The following is a 19,423-nucleotide window of genomic DNA, read 5'->3' as shown; positions in this document are numbered from 1 at the left end:
ACTCTATAAAAAAAATCGGTTATTGCATGGAAAGTCCAATGAACTATGTGGTGTGCACTGTGCATGTGTGCTTAATCTGGTAATCAATCAATTCATATGCATTATGCATAGGTGTACATACATGCTGCGGTGCAGCCATTGCGTTTCATTACGGAGCGAGCGAAGCGAGCGTAGTCTTTCCTTAGATTAACGGAAATTTCTGAGTATGAGCGGCCGGCGGCCGTGCGGACGCTTTTGCGAGGCTTATATCTCAGCAACCACTTGACCGATTTAGATGCGGTAATTTTTGTAGGGTAGCTTCATTCCTTCTACCAAGTATTGGACTATTCCCGATGCATGTGGGTGACCCCTTATGCACGTGCCACGTGCAAAACGAAGAGGTGTCAGTTTTGTAATTGTTGCAATATCTCGGTAACTATTGGGCCGATTGCGCTGAAAGTTGGCAGGTAGGTAGGCACCCACTAGACAATACATATCCATGTACCACAGTTGGGGTGCTGCTGCACGTGCGCACGTGCAGGGGTCGATTCCAGATCTCGAGAACGGCTGGACCGATTGCGCTCAAATTTGGTACGCGGTTAGGGACCGGTTAGTAGGGTGCCGTGCAAAAGTCAGCTGGGACCCATTTTGCACGTGCGCACGTGCAGGGTGCCGCTTCCAGATCTCGAGAACGGCTGGGCCGATTGTGCTCAAATTTGGCACATCGCTAGAAACCGGTCAGTAGGGTGCCGTGCACAAGTCAGTTGGAGGTACCCCCTCGAATTTCGCACGTGCAAGACTCACCCCCTCGCTCGCTCCGTTAGTCGCCCCAAAAGGCGCTATACTGGTTACTAAATTGCATGCAGTCCATATATACCTATGAATGTGCTTAGACATCTCGAACGGTCCATTTTTCGAGATATCTATCACATTTCCAGTTCGTGCGCTGTCATTACTTATATTTACCAAGATCGCTATGCTTACGCCATTCTCTAAGTTTGCATCTTCCGCTGTTCAACTTTGCAGATGCCAGGCTTACAAAAAGGCAACACTATGAAAAGTACGAAAGTATTTTCCGCATTTATCTAGCCATCTAAGACAATAACATACCTACAACTCAAAAGAATATCCAAACATGACCCGATTTTTCCGACCCTCTGGCCCCGAATTCCATTCAGTGTTATACAGGCCACACTGCTCCCTGCTCCATCCCTGGCCCAGCCGGGCCGCAGGCTGGCGGCAGCGGGCAGCTGACGGATGGGCCCATTGCCAGCAGAAAGCCGCCATAAACTTGTGTGCGATTCATAAAGCGTTATGAATCGTCTTCAGAGCCGCGTCAATATTCCATTGTTAATTAGGCCAGTTAATGGCCCTTCCACTGCTGAGTGGTCGCTATGTATTGTCGAGAGGGCCAGATCGATGTGCCACGGCTGGCTTATGTCAGTGACCAGACGTAGTGAAGCCGAACGGTGCATCTTGACAGTGTTTGCTCTAATGGCATTCATTACTCCATGTCAACACCTTCTATGCTGATGCAACAAAGGCTCACGGGTTTACAGCGTTAATCTTGTCACTTATCAATGCCGTGCTGTTTATGGTAGCTGAGCAGGAAACAATGGTTGTTTGTTGTTGCTTTGAAGTGATCAACAAATAATTTAGTGGATAGATTAAAGCAATACATTGAATAATTTGCACCAAAACGTGTACATCCTCAGTTACTAGCACTTACAAAATATGTGCAGAAATTAGTGCAGTTGTACGAGTAAGTGTACTTTTTTGCTCAGCTTTCTACTCCAGTCACCTTCCAATCAACATGCTAGAATCTATGCATATGAGCTAAATATGTGCACTTGCTTTTTACAGGCGCACCCCAGCGCGTTTCTTCTCACCTATGGATGGGCGCGCCGGCGTTGTCCCTATACCAGAGGACGAGGTCAGGTCGGTCGCCAGGCTTCTCCGAGGTCAGACTGCAGGGCAGGTTCGCGCGACCGCCCACCACCGCCGAAGTGAGCACCACAGCACCTGCAGAAAAGAGAACAGTTGTTAGTGGTCTCTTAGGATCCCCGCTCGTAGCTGGGCGCATTGCTTGTTGAAAGAAGATACAAATGCGCAAACTTACCACAGTGCTTTCTTGCAAAAGAAGTCGATAACTATAAAAAATATAACGGCATATGACTACAATGCAGAGGCCTGATTTCAAGTGGTTCACCACAGACCAGCCGTGTACCCATTGGCTCTCCGATATCAAAGTGAAGCACAGACTGTTCGTTGTAACGACTGGGTATCCATTGCGGCAGACTCTCACCAGAATGCCACCTCAGCGTCGCTCGGTTTCTTACATAAGTCTCACTTATCAGCAACCTTTTTTTGCAGGATCTGAGAAGACGTCTTTGAACATCTGAGTGCCTTAGGTATATGTGGGCTCATTTACTTCATTCATAATGTACATGTGTTATTCATTCATAAAGTACATAAAGGCCGTTTTCACGACGGAACTTTCGCAGAGGAACTTATTTGATACCTAAAAAGTACCTACCCTTAGAGGCCTTAACATCCCTCAAACTGAAATATTTTATGTTCAAAATAATTTTAGAAGTTTAAATCCGGGCATTTTTTGCCCTCAAATCACTTATTTATTTACAAACACAGCAATTTTTGGTTCTAGTAGCCCACCTTTCGACTATGAGGTATTAAATCAGCGTGGCAACTTGCTCCCTCTTTGCTCCCTCGGGTATCTAATTCCGGAATTCTTAAAAACAAGGAAAGTATATATCGAGTTCTCTTTTATACCTATTCAGTTATGTTTTAATGGTGATTAAAATATGACAAATTTTTTAATTACATTTCATATAAGAAAACACGCAAAACAATGAAACAAAAATAGCTACGGCAGATAATTACCTTCAGGTATCTAATTCCGACCAATCAGCACCTCAGTAGGATATGACGTCATACAAGAATGGTGGTGAAGGCCGTTTGCAGTCCCGGCCGGTAGGTCACGTGACCGCCGGGCGCCTCGGGTCACGCGGCGGTCGGGAGTCGGACGCGGGGCGTGGTCGCGGGCGGACGCGCGGGGCATCATGCTTTGCTTTGCTTGCTTTGTCAACTTCATATAACTTACTATCGCATTCGTGTGAAAGCCAAACACTGCTCAGTGCCCTTAGAAATTGAGTTTTGGAAAGCTCAAGTTCCTATAGCTCCTCAGGTCGGCAACAGTTGAAGCCTCATCTGAACCCATGTGAAAAAACGAGGGTAAGGAACCTTGTGTTGCTTTTTCTTTTACCGTCATAATTATCTCAAACCATCACAATTTTGAGTTGCCACATTGTCTGCTTCACTACATTCGTGTAAAACTTGGCTGAAGGCTGGTGGCTCAAAGAAAGGTGAAGATATTTCTTTAAGTGCCTAATCCGTGAAATTGAAATATCCCGGCTTTACAAATCTACACTTTTCATTTTCTCCACGATACATTTTTTAAAATTGTTTAAATTTTATCTACATTTGTTAAAATCGGGGCTTTGGTTTTGTGTAAACTAGATCATAAAGTTTACTATAGTTTTGTGTAACCTGATGGCTGAAGAAAATAGTAATTTTGCTAAAATGATGTGCGGAAATTTGTTGCTTTCCAAATCAAATTACTCAAACCTATAGTTCATTCAAAATTAGGAGGCATTATTACTGTTTTTTCTTGTAACATGAACTGAGTTTGGGTACGGTGCTCCGGAAACGTTGTGGAACTTTAAGCTAGCTAGAGCAGTTTCCATAAAAATTGTTTAGGTAGTTGACATGGCTTGTTGACAACTCTTTTGCTGTTTCTAAAAAAGTGGAAAAAATATTTTCCTGCATTAAGCACACAAGGCATGTTATTCTCATAAGCTATCGAATGTGTGTGTGTTTTTTTAAGCTGTTTTTTTAAGCTTTTAAGCTGTAACTTCAGTTACTTCACTTTAGAACATATTGCCCAGAATGCGTCACTGATCATGAGCTGGTATATCATATCATATGTAGCAAATACATAAATGAGAATAGTGTGTCATGAAGTTTTGTGCATGCTTCTGGATCATCTGTAATTACATCAAAGGCTCGGCTCAAGAGTGTCCTGCCGACCAGCTTATGCCCAACCCTTTCTGTCCGCAGAACGTCGCCTGCGACTCCCGCACGCCGTTTGCCCCGGCCGTCCGTACTGGTCTTCGCGCTGCGAGCCGCGCTGGAGTTCGCGGCGGCGTCGTGGAGCTCCCATCGGGACGGCGTGTGATGCCCGCGTCGAGCTTATAAGCCGTGAGCTTCGATTGGCGGCTCACGCGGTCACCAGCTGTATGTACAGCCTCGGCCCCGACGACCCCGCTAATGGCCGAGACCGGCATACCCCCGGCATGGGTCCGCTGTCCGGCGCAGCGCTGGCCGCCCGCATGCTATGCTACTTTTGGCTGTATCGATGCCCAGCGGGAGCGCGCTCCACGCTGCGGAAGAGGTACACGTTGCGACCCGACTGAGGACTGCAACCGGATGGTGACACGTCGGCCTCTGCGCCCTGGCCGGGGCAGGCGTAACCGACGTCACAGTGGAGGAACGCCCAAACAAGACCAGCCCACCGTCGGAGCAGCATGGAAATATCATGTTCTGCCTGGACGTCGGACCCGGCGGCGGCGCAGTGCACCTGCACACGTGCGGAGAGGGGCGCTGGAGGCTACTCTGGAGCTTCTGCCATTCCGCGGCGCGACTGCTGGCAAAACGGCGGCGATTGAGGCGGTTGGGAACAGCTGCAGCAATGGTGATGGCGGTGATGGCGACATGGCGGTTTGGGACTTCATCTCAGCGCGGCCGCCGCCCAGGCGCCGCTGCGCCCGGCTGCTCAGCCACCTACCGGATGGCGGGGTGGCCCTTACGGCCCTCACGCCCGTTCGGTCTGCGGCCACGTTGTGGGGTGGCGGTCGCGGGGTTAGCGGCGTTGGACTTCGTCCTTTATCCAGACTGCACCGCACCATCTGAACGGATGGATCTGCCAAGAAAGATGACATCCAAGGCGGCTATGAGGCGATCACAAAGCTTCACCAAGAGCTTCTCCTTCATGGGGCCGGCCGGCCGTTAAGTCGCAACACCGGCTGCCGAGTGCCAACAGCTGCGTGCGCTGGCGCCGACGCGTTGTGGGCCGCGCTGCTGACGCCCAAGCTGCGATATCAACCATCTATGAATAAGTGGCAGCGGTGGCGGCTTGTCAGTTGTTAACGTGCCTTAACAGACGTTGCGAATAGCCCGCGTTGGAATCGCATGGTTGGGAACACAACGCAAGTAAAAATGGGCTTCCTTGATGAACCTACTTTTTAAGCATTGTAGCCTTTGTAATTTTGGATGTTTTGCTGTAGATATTATTTTCTACATATATACTATATGGTCACTCACGTGCTTTAAATCGCGCAATGCAATTGAACCATGGTAAAGACAATGATAAATGAACTGAGAGCTGACATGCCCCATGCTTTGTGTGTGTATGTGTGTGTGTGTGTGTGTGTTTTTTTTTTGCGAGTCGATAAAAGTGGTTTTGGACACTGGATGAGTTTTTAGGGGTGTGGTGAGGGGGGATGTAATTCCACAGACCTTCTGTCAGATTCACTAATGCAGTAGGTCTGTGCGGTGTTTAGTTATCGGAGCATTCTTTGAAAGTCGTGAATAGGGCCACCGAGTACCTAAAGCCGTGATATTCCCCCACAAAAACTTCTTTTAAATAACCGGGGATAGGTAGGTACATGAGCAGAGTAAATGCTATTACGAACGCCTATCACAATGCTGAGCGAATAGGAAAATCCATAGATGGAGAATTGTGCCGCGTTACGGGTGCTCGGGCGCAGCCAATCCACCGTTACCCCAGCGGTGACCTTGACCCGCATCGTCTGTCTCGGCTCCAAAGCCAAACCGGCGTGGAATTGGGAGCGTTCGAGCACTCATGGTCCGGCGCAATTCTCCACCTAAATCCATTCCTGATACACATTTGCTTGCTCATAGTCATGTAACCCCGGTAAATTCACCCAACTTTCGTATTGGTCGCTCCATAGACAGATGGCCACAGAGATCAACTTAAAAGGCCATTGTTGCATTCATTTAGTGGAGATCATTAAAGAGCCGTGACAGGCCACAAGTCGCGTGACATCATACGTGTAACGACCAATGACGTCGGCCTGCAAAACCCAATGGAAGCGGCTAGCAGCGTGCAATAAAACAGGGCGCTGCTTTCTAAATGTCTGTCGTGCGCCATAAATGAATATATTCTTTGTAGCCTGGCAACTCAGTATCTTTTTTAACTATTGTACTAGTATTTAATAATTTCATAATTTTATAATTGTGCTTACGCTTTATGTTGATATTAGTGATAAATCCTTAGATAAAGTAAATCGATGTGATATTTAATAGAAAAATAGCAAACTAACGCACCATTCATTCGAAAGCTGGGGAACCTACTAAAAAGAACTACTAAAATTCCTGAGGAACTAAAGGATTAAATGGGGATTAAATAGATGCCTGCTATTCCGTCGTGAAAACGGCCAATGTGTATGTGTTACTGTGTGCAAGCTCTACCGATCTCAGAAGAAAATAAGCAGCATAAAGCTGAAGTCCAAGGAATGGTGCTCGCTTCGATATCATGTTATGTGAGGAAAATGCAAGTGTTACAATTGTAAGAAAAAATACTGCCTTGGTAACCGCGTAAACGATCGCAGTCAGCTGATTTCACGCCGAAGTAGCACATGTCTGACTTGGAATGAACAAAATGCCGGCGTCCATATATGCACACGTATTTCTAAATGTTGCATGAGGCACAGTCGAATGCCGACACATTTAAAGCGCCGTGAACACGGAACAATCTCACCAATAAAGCCCTGGAAAATCCTTCAAGCGTTGCGACGAAAGCCCATTTCACAGGAGTGTCTAAGCGGCAGTCGATCATTACCGTTCACCATAACAGCGGTGTGCCGTTTCACGGGTCCGCTCTGGAGTGATTATATCCGTCTTTATTTACCTCAGAAAGGCAGTGAGCGGAGCTTTCATACCGGTTTCATGGCGGCTCAGCGGGTTCTGCGAATGTCACCGACAGCCAGAGCTGCTGCGAAGTGACCTCTGCACGCGACCAAAGTCGGACGCCGGGTGACAAAGTCGGACGAAAACTAGTCACGAACTCAACGCAACTTGCAGACCGTAGCCAGGCTTCCTTTGAAAAGACGTCATTTATTTTCAGAGTCTCTCTGAAACCCCACCTTACACAACGAAAATCACAGCTCTTCACGATCATCCATTTCACCACTGTACTTTAAACTTGGTGTGCGTGTAGTTGTCGATCACTTGCTCGCCCGCCGGCACCGTTCGTGCCACAGTGTCATGATGGGACCGCGGCACCGGCAGCCCAGGTAGCACCTCATTCACCGACCTGACCGCGGCGTGACGGGAGCCTGTCGCGTGTCCTATTGCATCCAGTCGATCCGCAGAGCTCAGCCGAGCAGACACAACGGCGAAAATCGGCCGCAGGCCAGGCGACGCTGTGACAGGGCGGAGTGGACGCACACCACTGATACAGATAGGTTTCTGTTTGATTTCAGCTTTGAGGTCAGTATATTATTATGACCTGTCGAGTTGTGTTCGATAATTTTCCATACGGGGATAAGTTTTCGCTAGAATGACCTATATTTGCTTGACGTCGAGGCAAAATTGAAATAGCGACAAAACTTTCTGGCCAGGAACAGTTTCGGGGTTTGACAATAGCTTTGGAAATGATTGGTTCGTGCTATGTCACCTTTAATTTCCGGGGTCATTTCTTTTCCGCCTATGGGGCCCGGAGACACACAGTAGTTTGTCTTGTTCAAGTGAGCTACTATATTGTGTTAGGAAACACTAGTCACACACAAAGTTTGCTCAACTGCACACACTGACACTCCCCAATACCGTCTAATGTCTTTCCGTCTTTGCACCGCATGTAGACCCAATTAGCGGAACGCCCAAACATCGGCTGCTGCCATTTTACATAACACCACGTCCTCCGCTCCATCGGTATTCGGTATTCTGTTTCGGCGCCGATGACTAACGCCTACCGCGTCCTCGGGGACTATTTGACCTCACTCGGCCAGGGAGGAACATGCCTCGTCACAGCGCGTCACAATCGATACGGCCGGCCGCGCAGTGCCGCCAATGTCGTGCTGGCGGCGGCGTTAAGCACAGCGATGGCCGTTCGGGGCGCGATGTCCTATCCAAACGCGACACGGTGAATCGTCCGCGGCCGACACGGCGATGTGGTGTGAATTAGGTACCATCAGACTGTTCGGGAAGGCGTAACGAGCTGGCCGGAACGGAGCCGCCGCGCAACAAACGCCATACACCGCAGCTTGTTGATGAACGGTGCCAGGGCCAGGGCCCATACGACAGAACATTGAGTTGATTTATACACGCGGTCTGATCGAAAATCAATCCCGCGATTGGAGTCCACTTCTGTTCAATAACAACTTTTACGACAATGGACTGGTGAGACGTATTATTTATTTATCGGGATAAACGACGGGGAAGATTGATTTTCCATGTGGGTGTATTTACGATAATTACGGTTAATATCGGAATTACATGTGAACAAACATGAGGCTTTAGGAATGATTACACACAGGAGGCGAAAAAAATACAATTGAATGAGTGGTGATAAATCTACGTTATAAATACAAGTTATAAATAGTTATATTTCCTGAAGATACTAGCACATTACAATGAACTTACACGGCTATTTTTGTTCTTTTAACAGGAATCACTAGAGTATCGTCGTTGCCGCGTGTGGCTCCGTTGCCGCGTGTGGCCCCCACTGGCACCGCCGCTAACGACCTTTCCCCGACGGCCGACGTCTCCAGTGACGACTGACCTCGCACCATGTCACGTGTTCCGGACCGCTGTGACGGCGTCCGGCGAGCACCCAGACCAATAATGAGGACGTCCTACCGTCACCTCCTCCCCTCTGCCCCCCTCTGCCACCCCCTCTGCCGCCCCTCTGCCTACGCAGACAGAGACAACGGCGCTCGAAATGTGATATACCAGATCCATCTGGGAAAGCCTGGGATGTCGGGACTTAGCGAGGAGAAACGGGAATCTGCCGAGCGTCTGAAACTAGTTAATTGTATCTGTCGTCGGCGCAGTGGGTTTTGTGGACAAGTTCTGAAGTTCTTCAGACGTTATCAATGCTGCAAATCTTGTAGGGTTAGAGGTGCTCGAGGAACCGAACTAATCGCAACATAAGGATAAAATTGTTTCATCTATTGGATCTGAGATCCAAGCCAGACAAAAACAGTTCTTGTGTTCTGGGTATTCAATAAATGCCACAGGGAGCGTTTCCGGTAGGCATGCAAATAAATGACAAGACGTTTGGGAGGTTCCACCGTAAGTACAAACTAGCTTCCGTTAAGCTGATCAGTCGATCGCAATACACGCTCGCTTGTTCCAAAACATGTGTGTAGAAAATTGCATATTTTTACGCTTTCTTGTTGACGTTTCCTAGTTACATTATCAAATGTTTGTAATGAAGTGACCAAGGTTTTTAAGAAATAAGCCAGTTAATTTGAAAATAACGTCATGCGACTTACAGGTGATGAGATTAAGGACACTCTGAACCAGGCGTTAGGTTATTTACAGGGCAGTGCGTTGGCCATGCAGTTAGCTGTCACCGCCAAGTGCAGGTCCCACAACGATTAGCGCGCCAAGGACTGCTTTTGTTCCGCCACTCGTATCTCCGCTCGTAAAGCCAGAACTGCAATGCGGCCTCGGCGCGGTGTCGGAGCCAGCCCAGGTCAGGCGCGTTACGGACGGCTATATTTGAATTCCAGGCTGGTGCGAGGGTTCGTGTGGACGGACCATGACCTAACTGCGCCTCTAAAATGCCACTTGCTTCCGGCAACGATACATAAATTGGAAATAATAGTCTTGTAGCTTGCATGACTTGCTTATTCTGTAGGAGCTATTTAGCGAAAATAAAAATGATTCACAGGTATCGATCGGTAGTTTGCAGCATTTGGTGGTGCAGTCAGCAGAATTTGCATTTAAGGTTTCACAAAAGGGTAACACAATACTCATAGTTTGGCCTTGGATGTTATGCACTCGTGTGCTGCATCGTGCTATTTTCTAGCAGAAAAAAATAGAGCGAATAACAAAGAACAAAGTGCAGCAAGGCAGACAACTCAATTTCCCCGCACAACTCATGGAGCGCGCCTGTTTTTTGGCAGCCGACAAGACCGCCCCGCTCCCGGTCTGTGCGGTGCGTCTGGCCGAGTATTCTCGTCTGCGGTTCCCAGTATACCGCGACATGAGCGCGGCCCGCCGCGGAGTGCTGTGCGCTGCCAGCCACGTGCGGTATGCCCGCCCCTGGGTCACGGCCCTGGCGCGGCGCCCACGGCGTTCCCAGCGCACGGCGTCGCCATTAGAGGCACCGACACTTCTTGGAAACTCCGGATGATTGGTAATTGGGAAAACACCCGGTCAAAGCTGGCGTCGGGTGAGTGGGAGGGTACGTGAGCCGGCCACCGGTGGGAGGCGCATCGGGTGGCGCGGGAGACGAGATGGGCTGTGACAGCTACCGACTCGTCTGTCACAGCTCGGCTGCCACAGCTCGCCTGTCACACTGCGCCGTCACAGCTCGTAATGTGGCTGGTTTGACAGCGGAGGCGACATCGACCGACATACCTCGCTGTCAGCGCCGCTCGAATAGCTTAGGTGAGACAGAGGGACTCACTTTACCACTTCTAGGACATTGCCAACTTTTCCAGGGAGCAGGTCGGCCCATGTCTGTGTTTCATGGATAAGTGCACGTGCGTGCGGTATGCCCGCCCCTGGGTCACGGTCCTGGCGCGGCGCCCACGGCGTTCCCAGCGCACGGCGTCGCCATTAGAGGCACCGCCATTAGAGTGCTTCAAATATGTTAAACGTATTGAGTTTATGTACATAATGACGAATTTGGATATCTTTGCACGTCGAAGGGGTTCAAAACAAGGGGAAGAATAACTCTTCAGTGCTGTTAACCACCTTATAAAGGAGACTCGGATTATAATCGGGCTCGTCAAAATATTCCATCCGGCGTTCGACTGAGCTTCATTTAAATTTCAAATAAATTTTCTTTGTTTCTGGTGCACCCAGCATGACGGGTATAAAATTAGATAGAGCTGATGGCTAATACAGAGCAATTCGATCAGACTCGTGGCGAGATCTTTCAGCAAATCTTTAAGGAACGTTCGTCCATCCGTAACAGTTAACAGCAAACACAATCAGCCCCAGCTGTCCAACTCCAAACTCAATAGCTGCCAATTGTAAGTGAACGTCCGACATAAAATAAGGACGCCGTCGGCCCGCGCATGGCTCAGACATCCTCCTGTGCCGACTCTGAGACCATATACAATACAACATGTAGCTCCGTTTCTGAGGTGATCCTGGCCTCCGCACGGATCAATTGCAAGGGTTGAAATTCCAAATCAAATGTCTCCAAGTTCTGTCACCGTCCCTGTGTTTAGAAGTGATGAAAACAGAGAGGGGATGTGGTGATATATGATGATTTACACAGAAACGGTTGACAGTAATGTGGCAAGGACCATGAAGAAATTTGGGTTGATAGAAAAGAACAGCAATAAATATATGCAAATGCATAATTAAATGCAAGGGGTAAATAAACGCTAAGAAAAAGCAGAGTTGTTGTTAAGTTTATGCAATAGGGAACGTCCGATAGAATTGATACTCATCAAAATGCAAACTAAAGTTAGAGAATGATGAGCACGCGAACAGGCTGCTATTGACACCAGTGGCAGCGTCGGCGGTGGCAGCGACTGCCACGAGACGGCCGAGAGTGCCGTCCCAGCGAACTACCGCCAAAGAAATGAGTCTGACGGGTCAGCCAGGCGAGAGGGCTGGGAGGGAGTGCGCCAGAAGTGCGGGCAGAGCGTCAATACACTGTCGATTGGAGAGATCCCAGAGCGAGCGCCGCCCGCACACATCCGTGACAAAATGTGTGCGACAGCCGACTGACTGGTGGGGGTTGACGGCTGGCTGGAGCTGAGCGGCTGCTATTGGCGTATAGAACATGTGGAGGGGCGGCTGTCAGGAGTGGCTGTCAGGAGTGAATGTCAGAAGGAGCGACTGTCAGGAGGAGTGGCTGGGGAGTGATAGTCGGGGAGAGACAAGCTGACAGAAAATGGTAAACTGCCAAACATTTTTTTGTAAGTGTGTTTTTGCTGTCGAATGTTTCAGAATAACAACACAGCCTTGCAATGCGTCAGAGTTTTGCGACACCACATCACTTAGAGCATTATTTACGATTCTATAAGTTGCTGGAACTTCGCCACAGTAAACATTCGCTACTGATTGCCACCAACCGACTTGCATAAGAATAATATTTTCTTCGTTTTTCACAACACTCGTCTTACAAGATGCATTGCTGCTGGGCTTCAAATGCGGCTTTGGAAAGGTGCCAAACACCACTGTTTTGTGACCTGAGCACGCAGGACCTCTAAATCTAGGGAATCTGGGCACAAAGCTGTGCCATCAACAAAGCATGTGGTTAAATAAGCACCTCCAGTCAGAGGTGGATAATTCCAGCAAATGTTGGACTTCGCCCGGCTTGGATGATTTGGTATAGCAGCTACCCATAACTTGCATGAATAACATGGACACGACTCAGAAGAAACTTATGCTGCCAATTTGGCGGGGAGACTACACAAATATTTAGAACGAATATGGTCAGTATCACCTCCATAATTTTTAGTATAACTGGTTTAGTATAATTGGTATAATTGGTTATTCGAAATTGTTGATCGGTGTAAAATCTACCCCAAATAAAACCGACAATCTACGCCAGCCGATCATGCTGGGAATATCCTCTCGCGGCTCTGTCCCCGCGCTCGCCCACTGTCCCGCAATGTTCGGGGGTAATGCGGTACAGCCTACCGTCAAGGCGCTTCCAGCGGCCGCCTGGGTGACGCGGTAGGCCGGCCATCGGATGGGAGTGGAGTCACTCATTGCACCCTGCACTGTATGTGGGGGAGGGGGCAAAATCGGAGCCCGAACCCTTCTCTTGGGGAACCTGAGCAGCACTGAATAAGAGCATGACGCTTTGCTTTGAGCCGCTCGCCCCCGACAAGCTCGGCCCGATGATGGAGCGTGCCACAGCATTTGTGAGCAACGATCGGCGTGGCGATCTGCTAAAATAAACATATTTACAGCGCTGGTAGTCTATAATAGCGGACTAATAACGCCGTCTGCACGCCACCTGGCTCCGGGGTTAATCAGTGCACCGCAAACGACGCCCAAAGACGTCGGGAACAAACGGCCGTCGGGCTCAGCAATCATAGCCTAAGCGGTGGACTAATTATTGATACTAGCATGCCAATGGTGATGGCAGCAGCATATTTTAGCAAGACATCTTTTGCTGACAGTTCCGACCGCGTGCTGGAGTAGAATTATTGAATTCATTTTTTATAGATATCGAATATCAAAGGCTGATTGAACGCAGTCAAACTCATTCGTCCTAATAAATCAGGAGCGTCAAGCATCCCACAACATCGTTAAGATTTCAGAGCGGCAGTCTAAAATATATCTCAGAGCTTGGACAAAAATTAAATAAATTGTCGAAAAACGCAACAAGTGTTTCGAGAATGTCAATTACTACAGACGTCCTTAGCTTCGCGGAGACGGATGCCCTCGTAATAACATAACATATATCACTGCTATTGACGTTGCCCCAGCCATGCCAGCAGCAATGCCCTGCAATACCAATACTCTGACGCAGTGGCACTGGTCTCTTCTGCCTCAAAAACAAGCATATATCTAAAATGCTGACACATCCTGCACAATTCCTGGCAAGAAAAAAAAATCCTACAAAAGGAAGGTATAGGCGCAATCACACACAGTACTGTTATGGATATAAATAGGTACGCAGCAAAGAACACGAACGGAGCAAATAAGTATAAAAAAGATTCAATATCCTAATAATTGCTGTCAATACCATCTGAATGAATCAATTGAAGAATAATGTAAATCATCGCTTATTTATTTTTCCAGTCAACACATATCGGCCAAAATCAATTGTACTTTATCGTACACTGACTTTGAACCGAAACGTTAGCTAAATACAATCAACTAAGACAATAAGAAACACACGATTAGACAACGATCGACATAATATTTACTGTGCAATTAAAAGTGGGTTCATTGTGCAAACATAGTCTTGCTTTTATAGTACTGCCATTCTGTGAAGTAGTACTCCGAATTAATTGACAATCGACCAGTGCCTCGTTGTTATGCCACTTCTCTTCAAATGTCACTGATAAGCCGAAGACCGAGGGACTGGTAATAGCAAAGACCAATAGGACATACAGGGGCATGGTTTTATGCGCCACTACCATACGTCCTGGTGTTTGCATTTAAAATTGAAAATAGCTCCGGCTCCGCGGCGAAATGGTTACGTCTGCTGTAAAATGGCTCCTTGGGGCGAGCCATTTCGCTCGCTCAATGAAAGCCACAATCAAGCCAACGACACAGCCGACCTCTAACCCCATTATCCGAGACCCCCCCCCCCCCCGGTTCTCGGAGTCGCGGCCACATTGTGCAGTCTTTTCGCCAGCTTTTCCCGCTTAGATTCTATTTTTTACTCGCGTGACCACCACATTTATTCACTTAGTTGTAGTGAATACGGAAAGTGATAAAGCCTGCGTATGATATTCAATCTGCATGCATGTCAAAAGCGTAAAAAGTACTAAGAACACTTCGCACGGCCCTGCGCAAAACCCTGAGGAGCCAAAGCAAAAAGTTTAAAATTTCGACCAAAATATAAGAGAAAACTCCACAGCGACTTGTGGCCTTGTTTCTCCGCCACCCTGCGCCTGACGGCACGACTCCGGCGTCTCTCGGTGGCTCTTGTCGCGGGGGTGGTCCGGGCATCATCAGTCAGAATTAGTGCGCCAGTGGCAGAGATGGAATCACCGACCGTGATTGATGTCAACAGGGGAGGCACGGAGACAGGCGGGGAGGTGGCCACAGCAGCCCACTCGAGCTCGGAGGGACGCACGGTCGGCAGGCACGCTGGAGGGGAGACATTCTCAGTTCTGGCTATATCGTCTTTCCTACAGACTTGCTACTCCACGACCAGCCTTGCTGTTTGAAAAAAAGTCTTGTGTTTTATTCGTTATTGATTTTTGAAAATATAGATCAGCATGGGCGCCAATTTATTTCAGCTACCATGTTACGCAACACACATGATTTCCGATTTGATGATAAGGCTTCAAAGGATCCAATCGCTCGTATATTTTCTTTTCATGCTGCTTTCACGCTCCGTTCCTGAAACAGATAGTGTGGCGCTTGAATATATCCCACATCAGCAGCCATGTCTTCCCATTGATATTTTGGCCCCCCGTCCTTCAGTTATCCTTTCATTCTTTCATATTCATTTGAGTTCCATTGCTCTCTCTCTCTCTCTCTCTCTCTCTCTCTCTCTCTCTCTCTCTCTCTCTCTCTCTCTCTCTCTCTCTCTCTCTCTCTCTCTCTCTCTCTCCCTCTCTCTCTCTCTCTCTCTCTCTTTCTTTCCTTCTTTATATATCGTTCTTTCGTCCTTCCTCTTTTCCCTCTATTCGCTCTCCTTTACTCTTTTTATCTTTCTCTCTATTACTCTCGCACGCAGCCATCCGTTTTGTTGACTCTAATCAGCCCTCAGAACTGAGCTAGGAAAAGTCGGCTGGCGAGACCCACAGATGAGTCGGTTACAACCTATGCAGTCGAGCCGGTTACGAACGCTCGCTGTCGGCCGTCCAATGACACTGTTGTCCCAGCGTGGCGAACAAAGAATCACTTATGGGAGGCGAAAAAAGAGCAAACGAATAGATCCGACAAATACACAAAGTAAGTACTCCGGTCGATACAGTTTCTGCCATTTTCGAGTGCAAGTGCTCGACCGCCTACAAAGCAGCGCCTATTCACACAGTCGGGGGGGATTGGGAACACGGTGAGTGACCAACAAATTCTCCCCCAAGACGGCCTTTTTCGGATGGCGGGAGCCTGGAGTAATTCGGTAAGTTTGAAGATGGGAACGGAGCGCATGCTGCTTTTCATAATGGCTTAGTTAATTATTCAGAAAGTAGATGGCCCTACAAGGGCTGCCCTTGACATTGTCCAATTAAAGCTAGCCGTAGCAAGACAGGAAACCAATTAATACTTTATGATGACAGTATGTGGGGCCCAACATTTTGCAATAATGTTCGAAGTTCCAACAAACGGAACGCGAAGATGGCCGTCTGATTCGCAGCCAGCTGTCTAAAGCACTTGAAACCAGGCGCGAGTTCCGCGTAACCCAATGCAGTGTCAGTGCCTGTGTCAGGGAGTGACGTGGCTATCAGCGGCATTGTTAGGTCAGGTGTCAGCGGAAATTCCGGTGTCAGTGTCGGTATTGCTGTCAGCGTTGATGTCATTAACGGTGTAAGTGTTGTCGCCAGTATTTGCGTCAGTGTGTCAGTCGCTGTGTCGGCTGCGGTGTCAGTGTCAGCGGCTACGCATATATCCACACACTTCAGCAATGTCAGTAATCAATGGGGCCTGAATAATCCAGGCTCGGTAGCGGTGGCAGTGACGGCGCCGGCAGTGACGGCGCTGGAGCGGCCCCTGTCGTTAGGCACACTAACGGCCCAGCAAAAACGCGCCTCTTCATTAGCAGATATGCAGGCGGTCTGGCACGCCACGTCAACGACGAACCGACACCGTGACTGCTACCAGGGCGCTTATCGCTCAGCGTTGGCTGTTGCTGCATCCTGGCGGCCTGGTTACCCCGATCGCGGAGAGCCATCGGCATCCAGTCACGTTTTTGCCGGTGATCTTTCTTGGGAGCGACGTCCAGGACAGCCAGCTGCGACACAGTGACGCACGGCCCGCCAGAGATGCGTCTTCTGGGCGGGTCGATCGGGTCGGTCGGGCGGCGCGGCAGCAATATTGGTCAGGGGCGCGGCCGTCAGAGGTTCCCCGACCGCCCAGAGACTCTCGGAGGTTCAATCGACCGCAGCAGTCTCACGGCACATCTGACAGAGTACACACGCCGGTGGACAGCCGACAGACAGACCCGGAGGAGGGGCGGGCACGACCACATCGGCAAGGAAGGACGGTCATAGGGTGAGGCGGAAAACCCAGCAGGTGGAAACCGCGGCCGGTCCGCCCGGCTGGCACAGTCTCGTGCCAAGGACGAAACGCCACGTGGGAAGCGGAAAATCACACCCCGGAATGCATTGTCTCCGTTTCCGAGGAACTGTTAAACTAGGAATATGATATTGAAAACTGTCAGTCCTATACTGCGAGAAGCTTGGCGTTGTGACGGCGCCCACTGCCGCCGTGGTTCTCTGCGAGTCAGCCGTCCCAGCGTCGCCAGGAGAGTGAGATGGATGGCGGCCTTGCCGTCTCGCCATCGCGTCGGTGCCGACGGAGCGACACCGGGGTCGGCGACGGAGCGACACCCCCCCCCCCTGCCCTGCCCCCCACCCCCTCCGCCATCGTCACATGACGGGGGCGGACGGCGGAGCGCGGCAGCCAGCCGGCCGTGGAGGCATTCACTGAGCGCTCCTCGCCGGATATCCGACACAGATTACGGCGCACCGGAGACGAGGAAAGTGGCGCGCCCCGCAGCGCGCGCAAATTGTCCCGACGGGCTGGACACGACCTAGCCTTGTCGTGACCGGTTACGAGTGTGAACCGTTCACGTCAGGGTATAACAGAGAGACACGCGGCGTGACTGGTGTGAACCGGCACGAATACGACCTTTTCAAACGGCACTGCGACGGCCAAATTGGCATCATTTATTTGTAGTCTGAATGGCACTATTGATGAGATCAAAATGCAGCGGTGTCTGCAAACATGGCCATTGCCTGATTGCCTGTGTTAATATTGCACGGGACGTGTCAAACGGGCGCCCGCTGGTGCATCGGCCAGCTATAGCAGAATCGATACGAGAGGCGCCGAAAATGAGGAGCAGTGAACATGGTCCTGATGTGACCGAAGTGAGCGATGAATACAGCCATTCATTGCTCTGTCGATTCACAGTCAGCTCATCAGTTTTGTCGCCACGTAAAGTTGTCACTATCGCTATTGAGATATTTCACTGGGTCTTAGTGTCTCTGGTTGTATCATTATGGTGAGTTTGACGTGGCATTTGAAATGACAGCTAGTCATTACGCATTGATTTTGAGTTATGACGCCGGCGCATGTTCAGGCGCGGGGCATGAGACTTGTTGACAACCTCATGAGACAGCATTGTGCAGCATGCAAGTATAAATAGCAAATAAGTAACGGTCGCCCGCTGCCCGTGGTGAAATACCATCCAGTAACAGGTGCCTCACATTTTACACTCACGAGCCTGTTCGTGATAACACGAGTGCCTGCCGAAAGCGCGGTGCACCATGCCTCGTCGATGAAAAAGTCACTGAAAGGCGGCGGCCCAGGCCCGGCCCGGAGCCCCGCGGAGTCATTTCTGATCTCCCTTGTCCTCCTCCATACACAATTGGTTTCTGCATACCCACAGGCAACAGGCTTTGAGCGCTGACAGTCAAAAGCAAGTCATAAAAGTCTGCCGCCTAGAGAAGACGCGTGCGCTGCTGCTGTGGGAGACAGGGCAGCGCCGGCGGCGGCGGCGCTCCAGAGCAGACCATGTGCCGCTGGAGCTGAGCCGCGCCCACGCGAAGGAGGCGAGTTCCATTGTCGGGCGCAGCGGCCGACATCAGACCCCGGAATGACACAAGGATCCGCCCCGCGGCGGCGCTTCAAAGCCCGTCTGCTGAGGAATGGCCGGCGGCCGTCCCGACCAGCTCGGTCGCGAAAAAGGCGGACCTGTCAGCGGTGCCTCGGGACGACACCGCCCACTGACGGGTACGGGTACACGGACCCCATCCCCGACCCTGCGAACACCCGGTCGACCCCATGGCAGTCAACATCGACAGTGACGCGCCGAAGACCGTCGCGGGGGTCGCCGGCGTCGTCGCGGTCACGCCATGGACGGACCGACGAAGTGCAGTGTCAATACCAGAGCTTCCGGCGACGGCGGCGGCGGCAGCTGCTGATAGCCCGGGTCGTGGGGTCGGGTCAATCGATGACCGGTGTCCCCACTCAGCACTGCGGTGAATGGAAGACCGCCGCGACTGCCTGTCCAGCCGAGACAGACTTCCCGGCAATCGGTCACCGGTCAGCCGCCCAGCCGCGACACCAGAGCCGCTCGACGAGCTATTTATAAATGCGCTGATACATTATTAAATCAGTCCGGGTCGCTGTAATCTGTCATTAGGAAAACGATGATAAATTCAGTTTAGAGTGGCGGTCGCCTCAGGCATACCAAAGTGGGCGTTAGATCGGCATGCATGGCCCGCGCGGCTCCTTTAGGTCAGCAATGACGCAGTCCAACAAATGAAAAGTCCAAAATAGCTCCACAGGTCAC

At 50.1% G+C, this 19,423-nt stretch overlaps 1 protein-coding gene across 3 annotated transcripts in view; it reads right to left on the bottom strand.

Moving 5' to 3' along the window:
- LOC122385279 (nephrin-like) overlaps positions 1 to 19,423 on the bottom strand; it is a 58,274-nt gene that overhangs the window by 29,898 nt on the left and 8,953 nt on the right. For all 3 annotated transcript variants that reach the window (XM_043373423.1, XM_043373424.1, XM_043373425.1), the window contains exon 3: positions 1,869 to 2,001. In XM_043373423.1, coding sequence (XP_043229358.1) covers positions 1,869 to 2,001 — 133 coding nt within the window. The remainder of the gene's footprint in view (positions 1 to 1,868; positions 2,002 to 19,423) is intronic.

This window comes from Amphibalanus amphitrite, unplaced genomic scaffold (genome assembly GCF_019059575.1).
Source record: "Amphibalanus amphitrite isolate SeventyFive unplaced genomic scaffold, NRLGWU_Aamphi_draft 000213F_arrow, whole genome shotgun sequence".
Taxonomy (NCBI): domain Eukaryota; kingdom Metazoa; phylum Arthropoda; class Thecostraca; order Balanomorpha; family Balanidae; genus Amphibalanus; species Amphibalanus amphitrite.
Note: the sequence above shows the minus strand (reverse complement) of the source record. Positions and strands in the feature narration are given on the sequence as shown.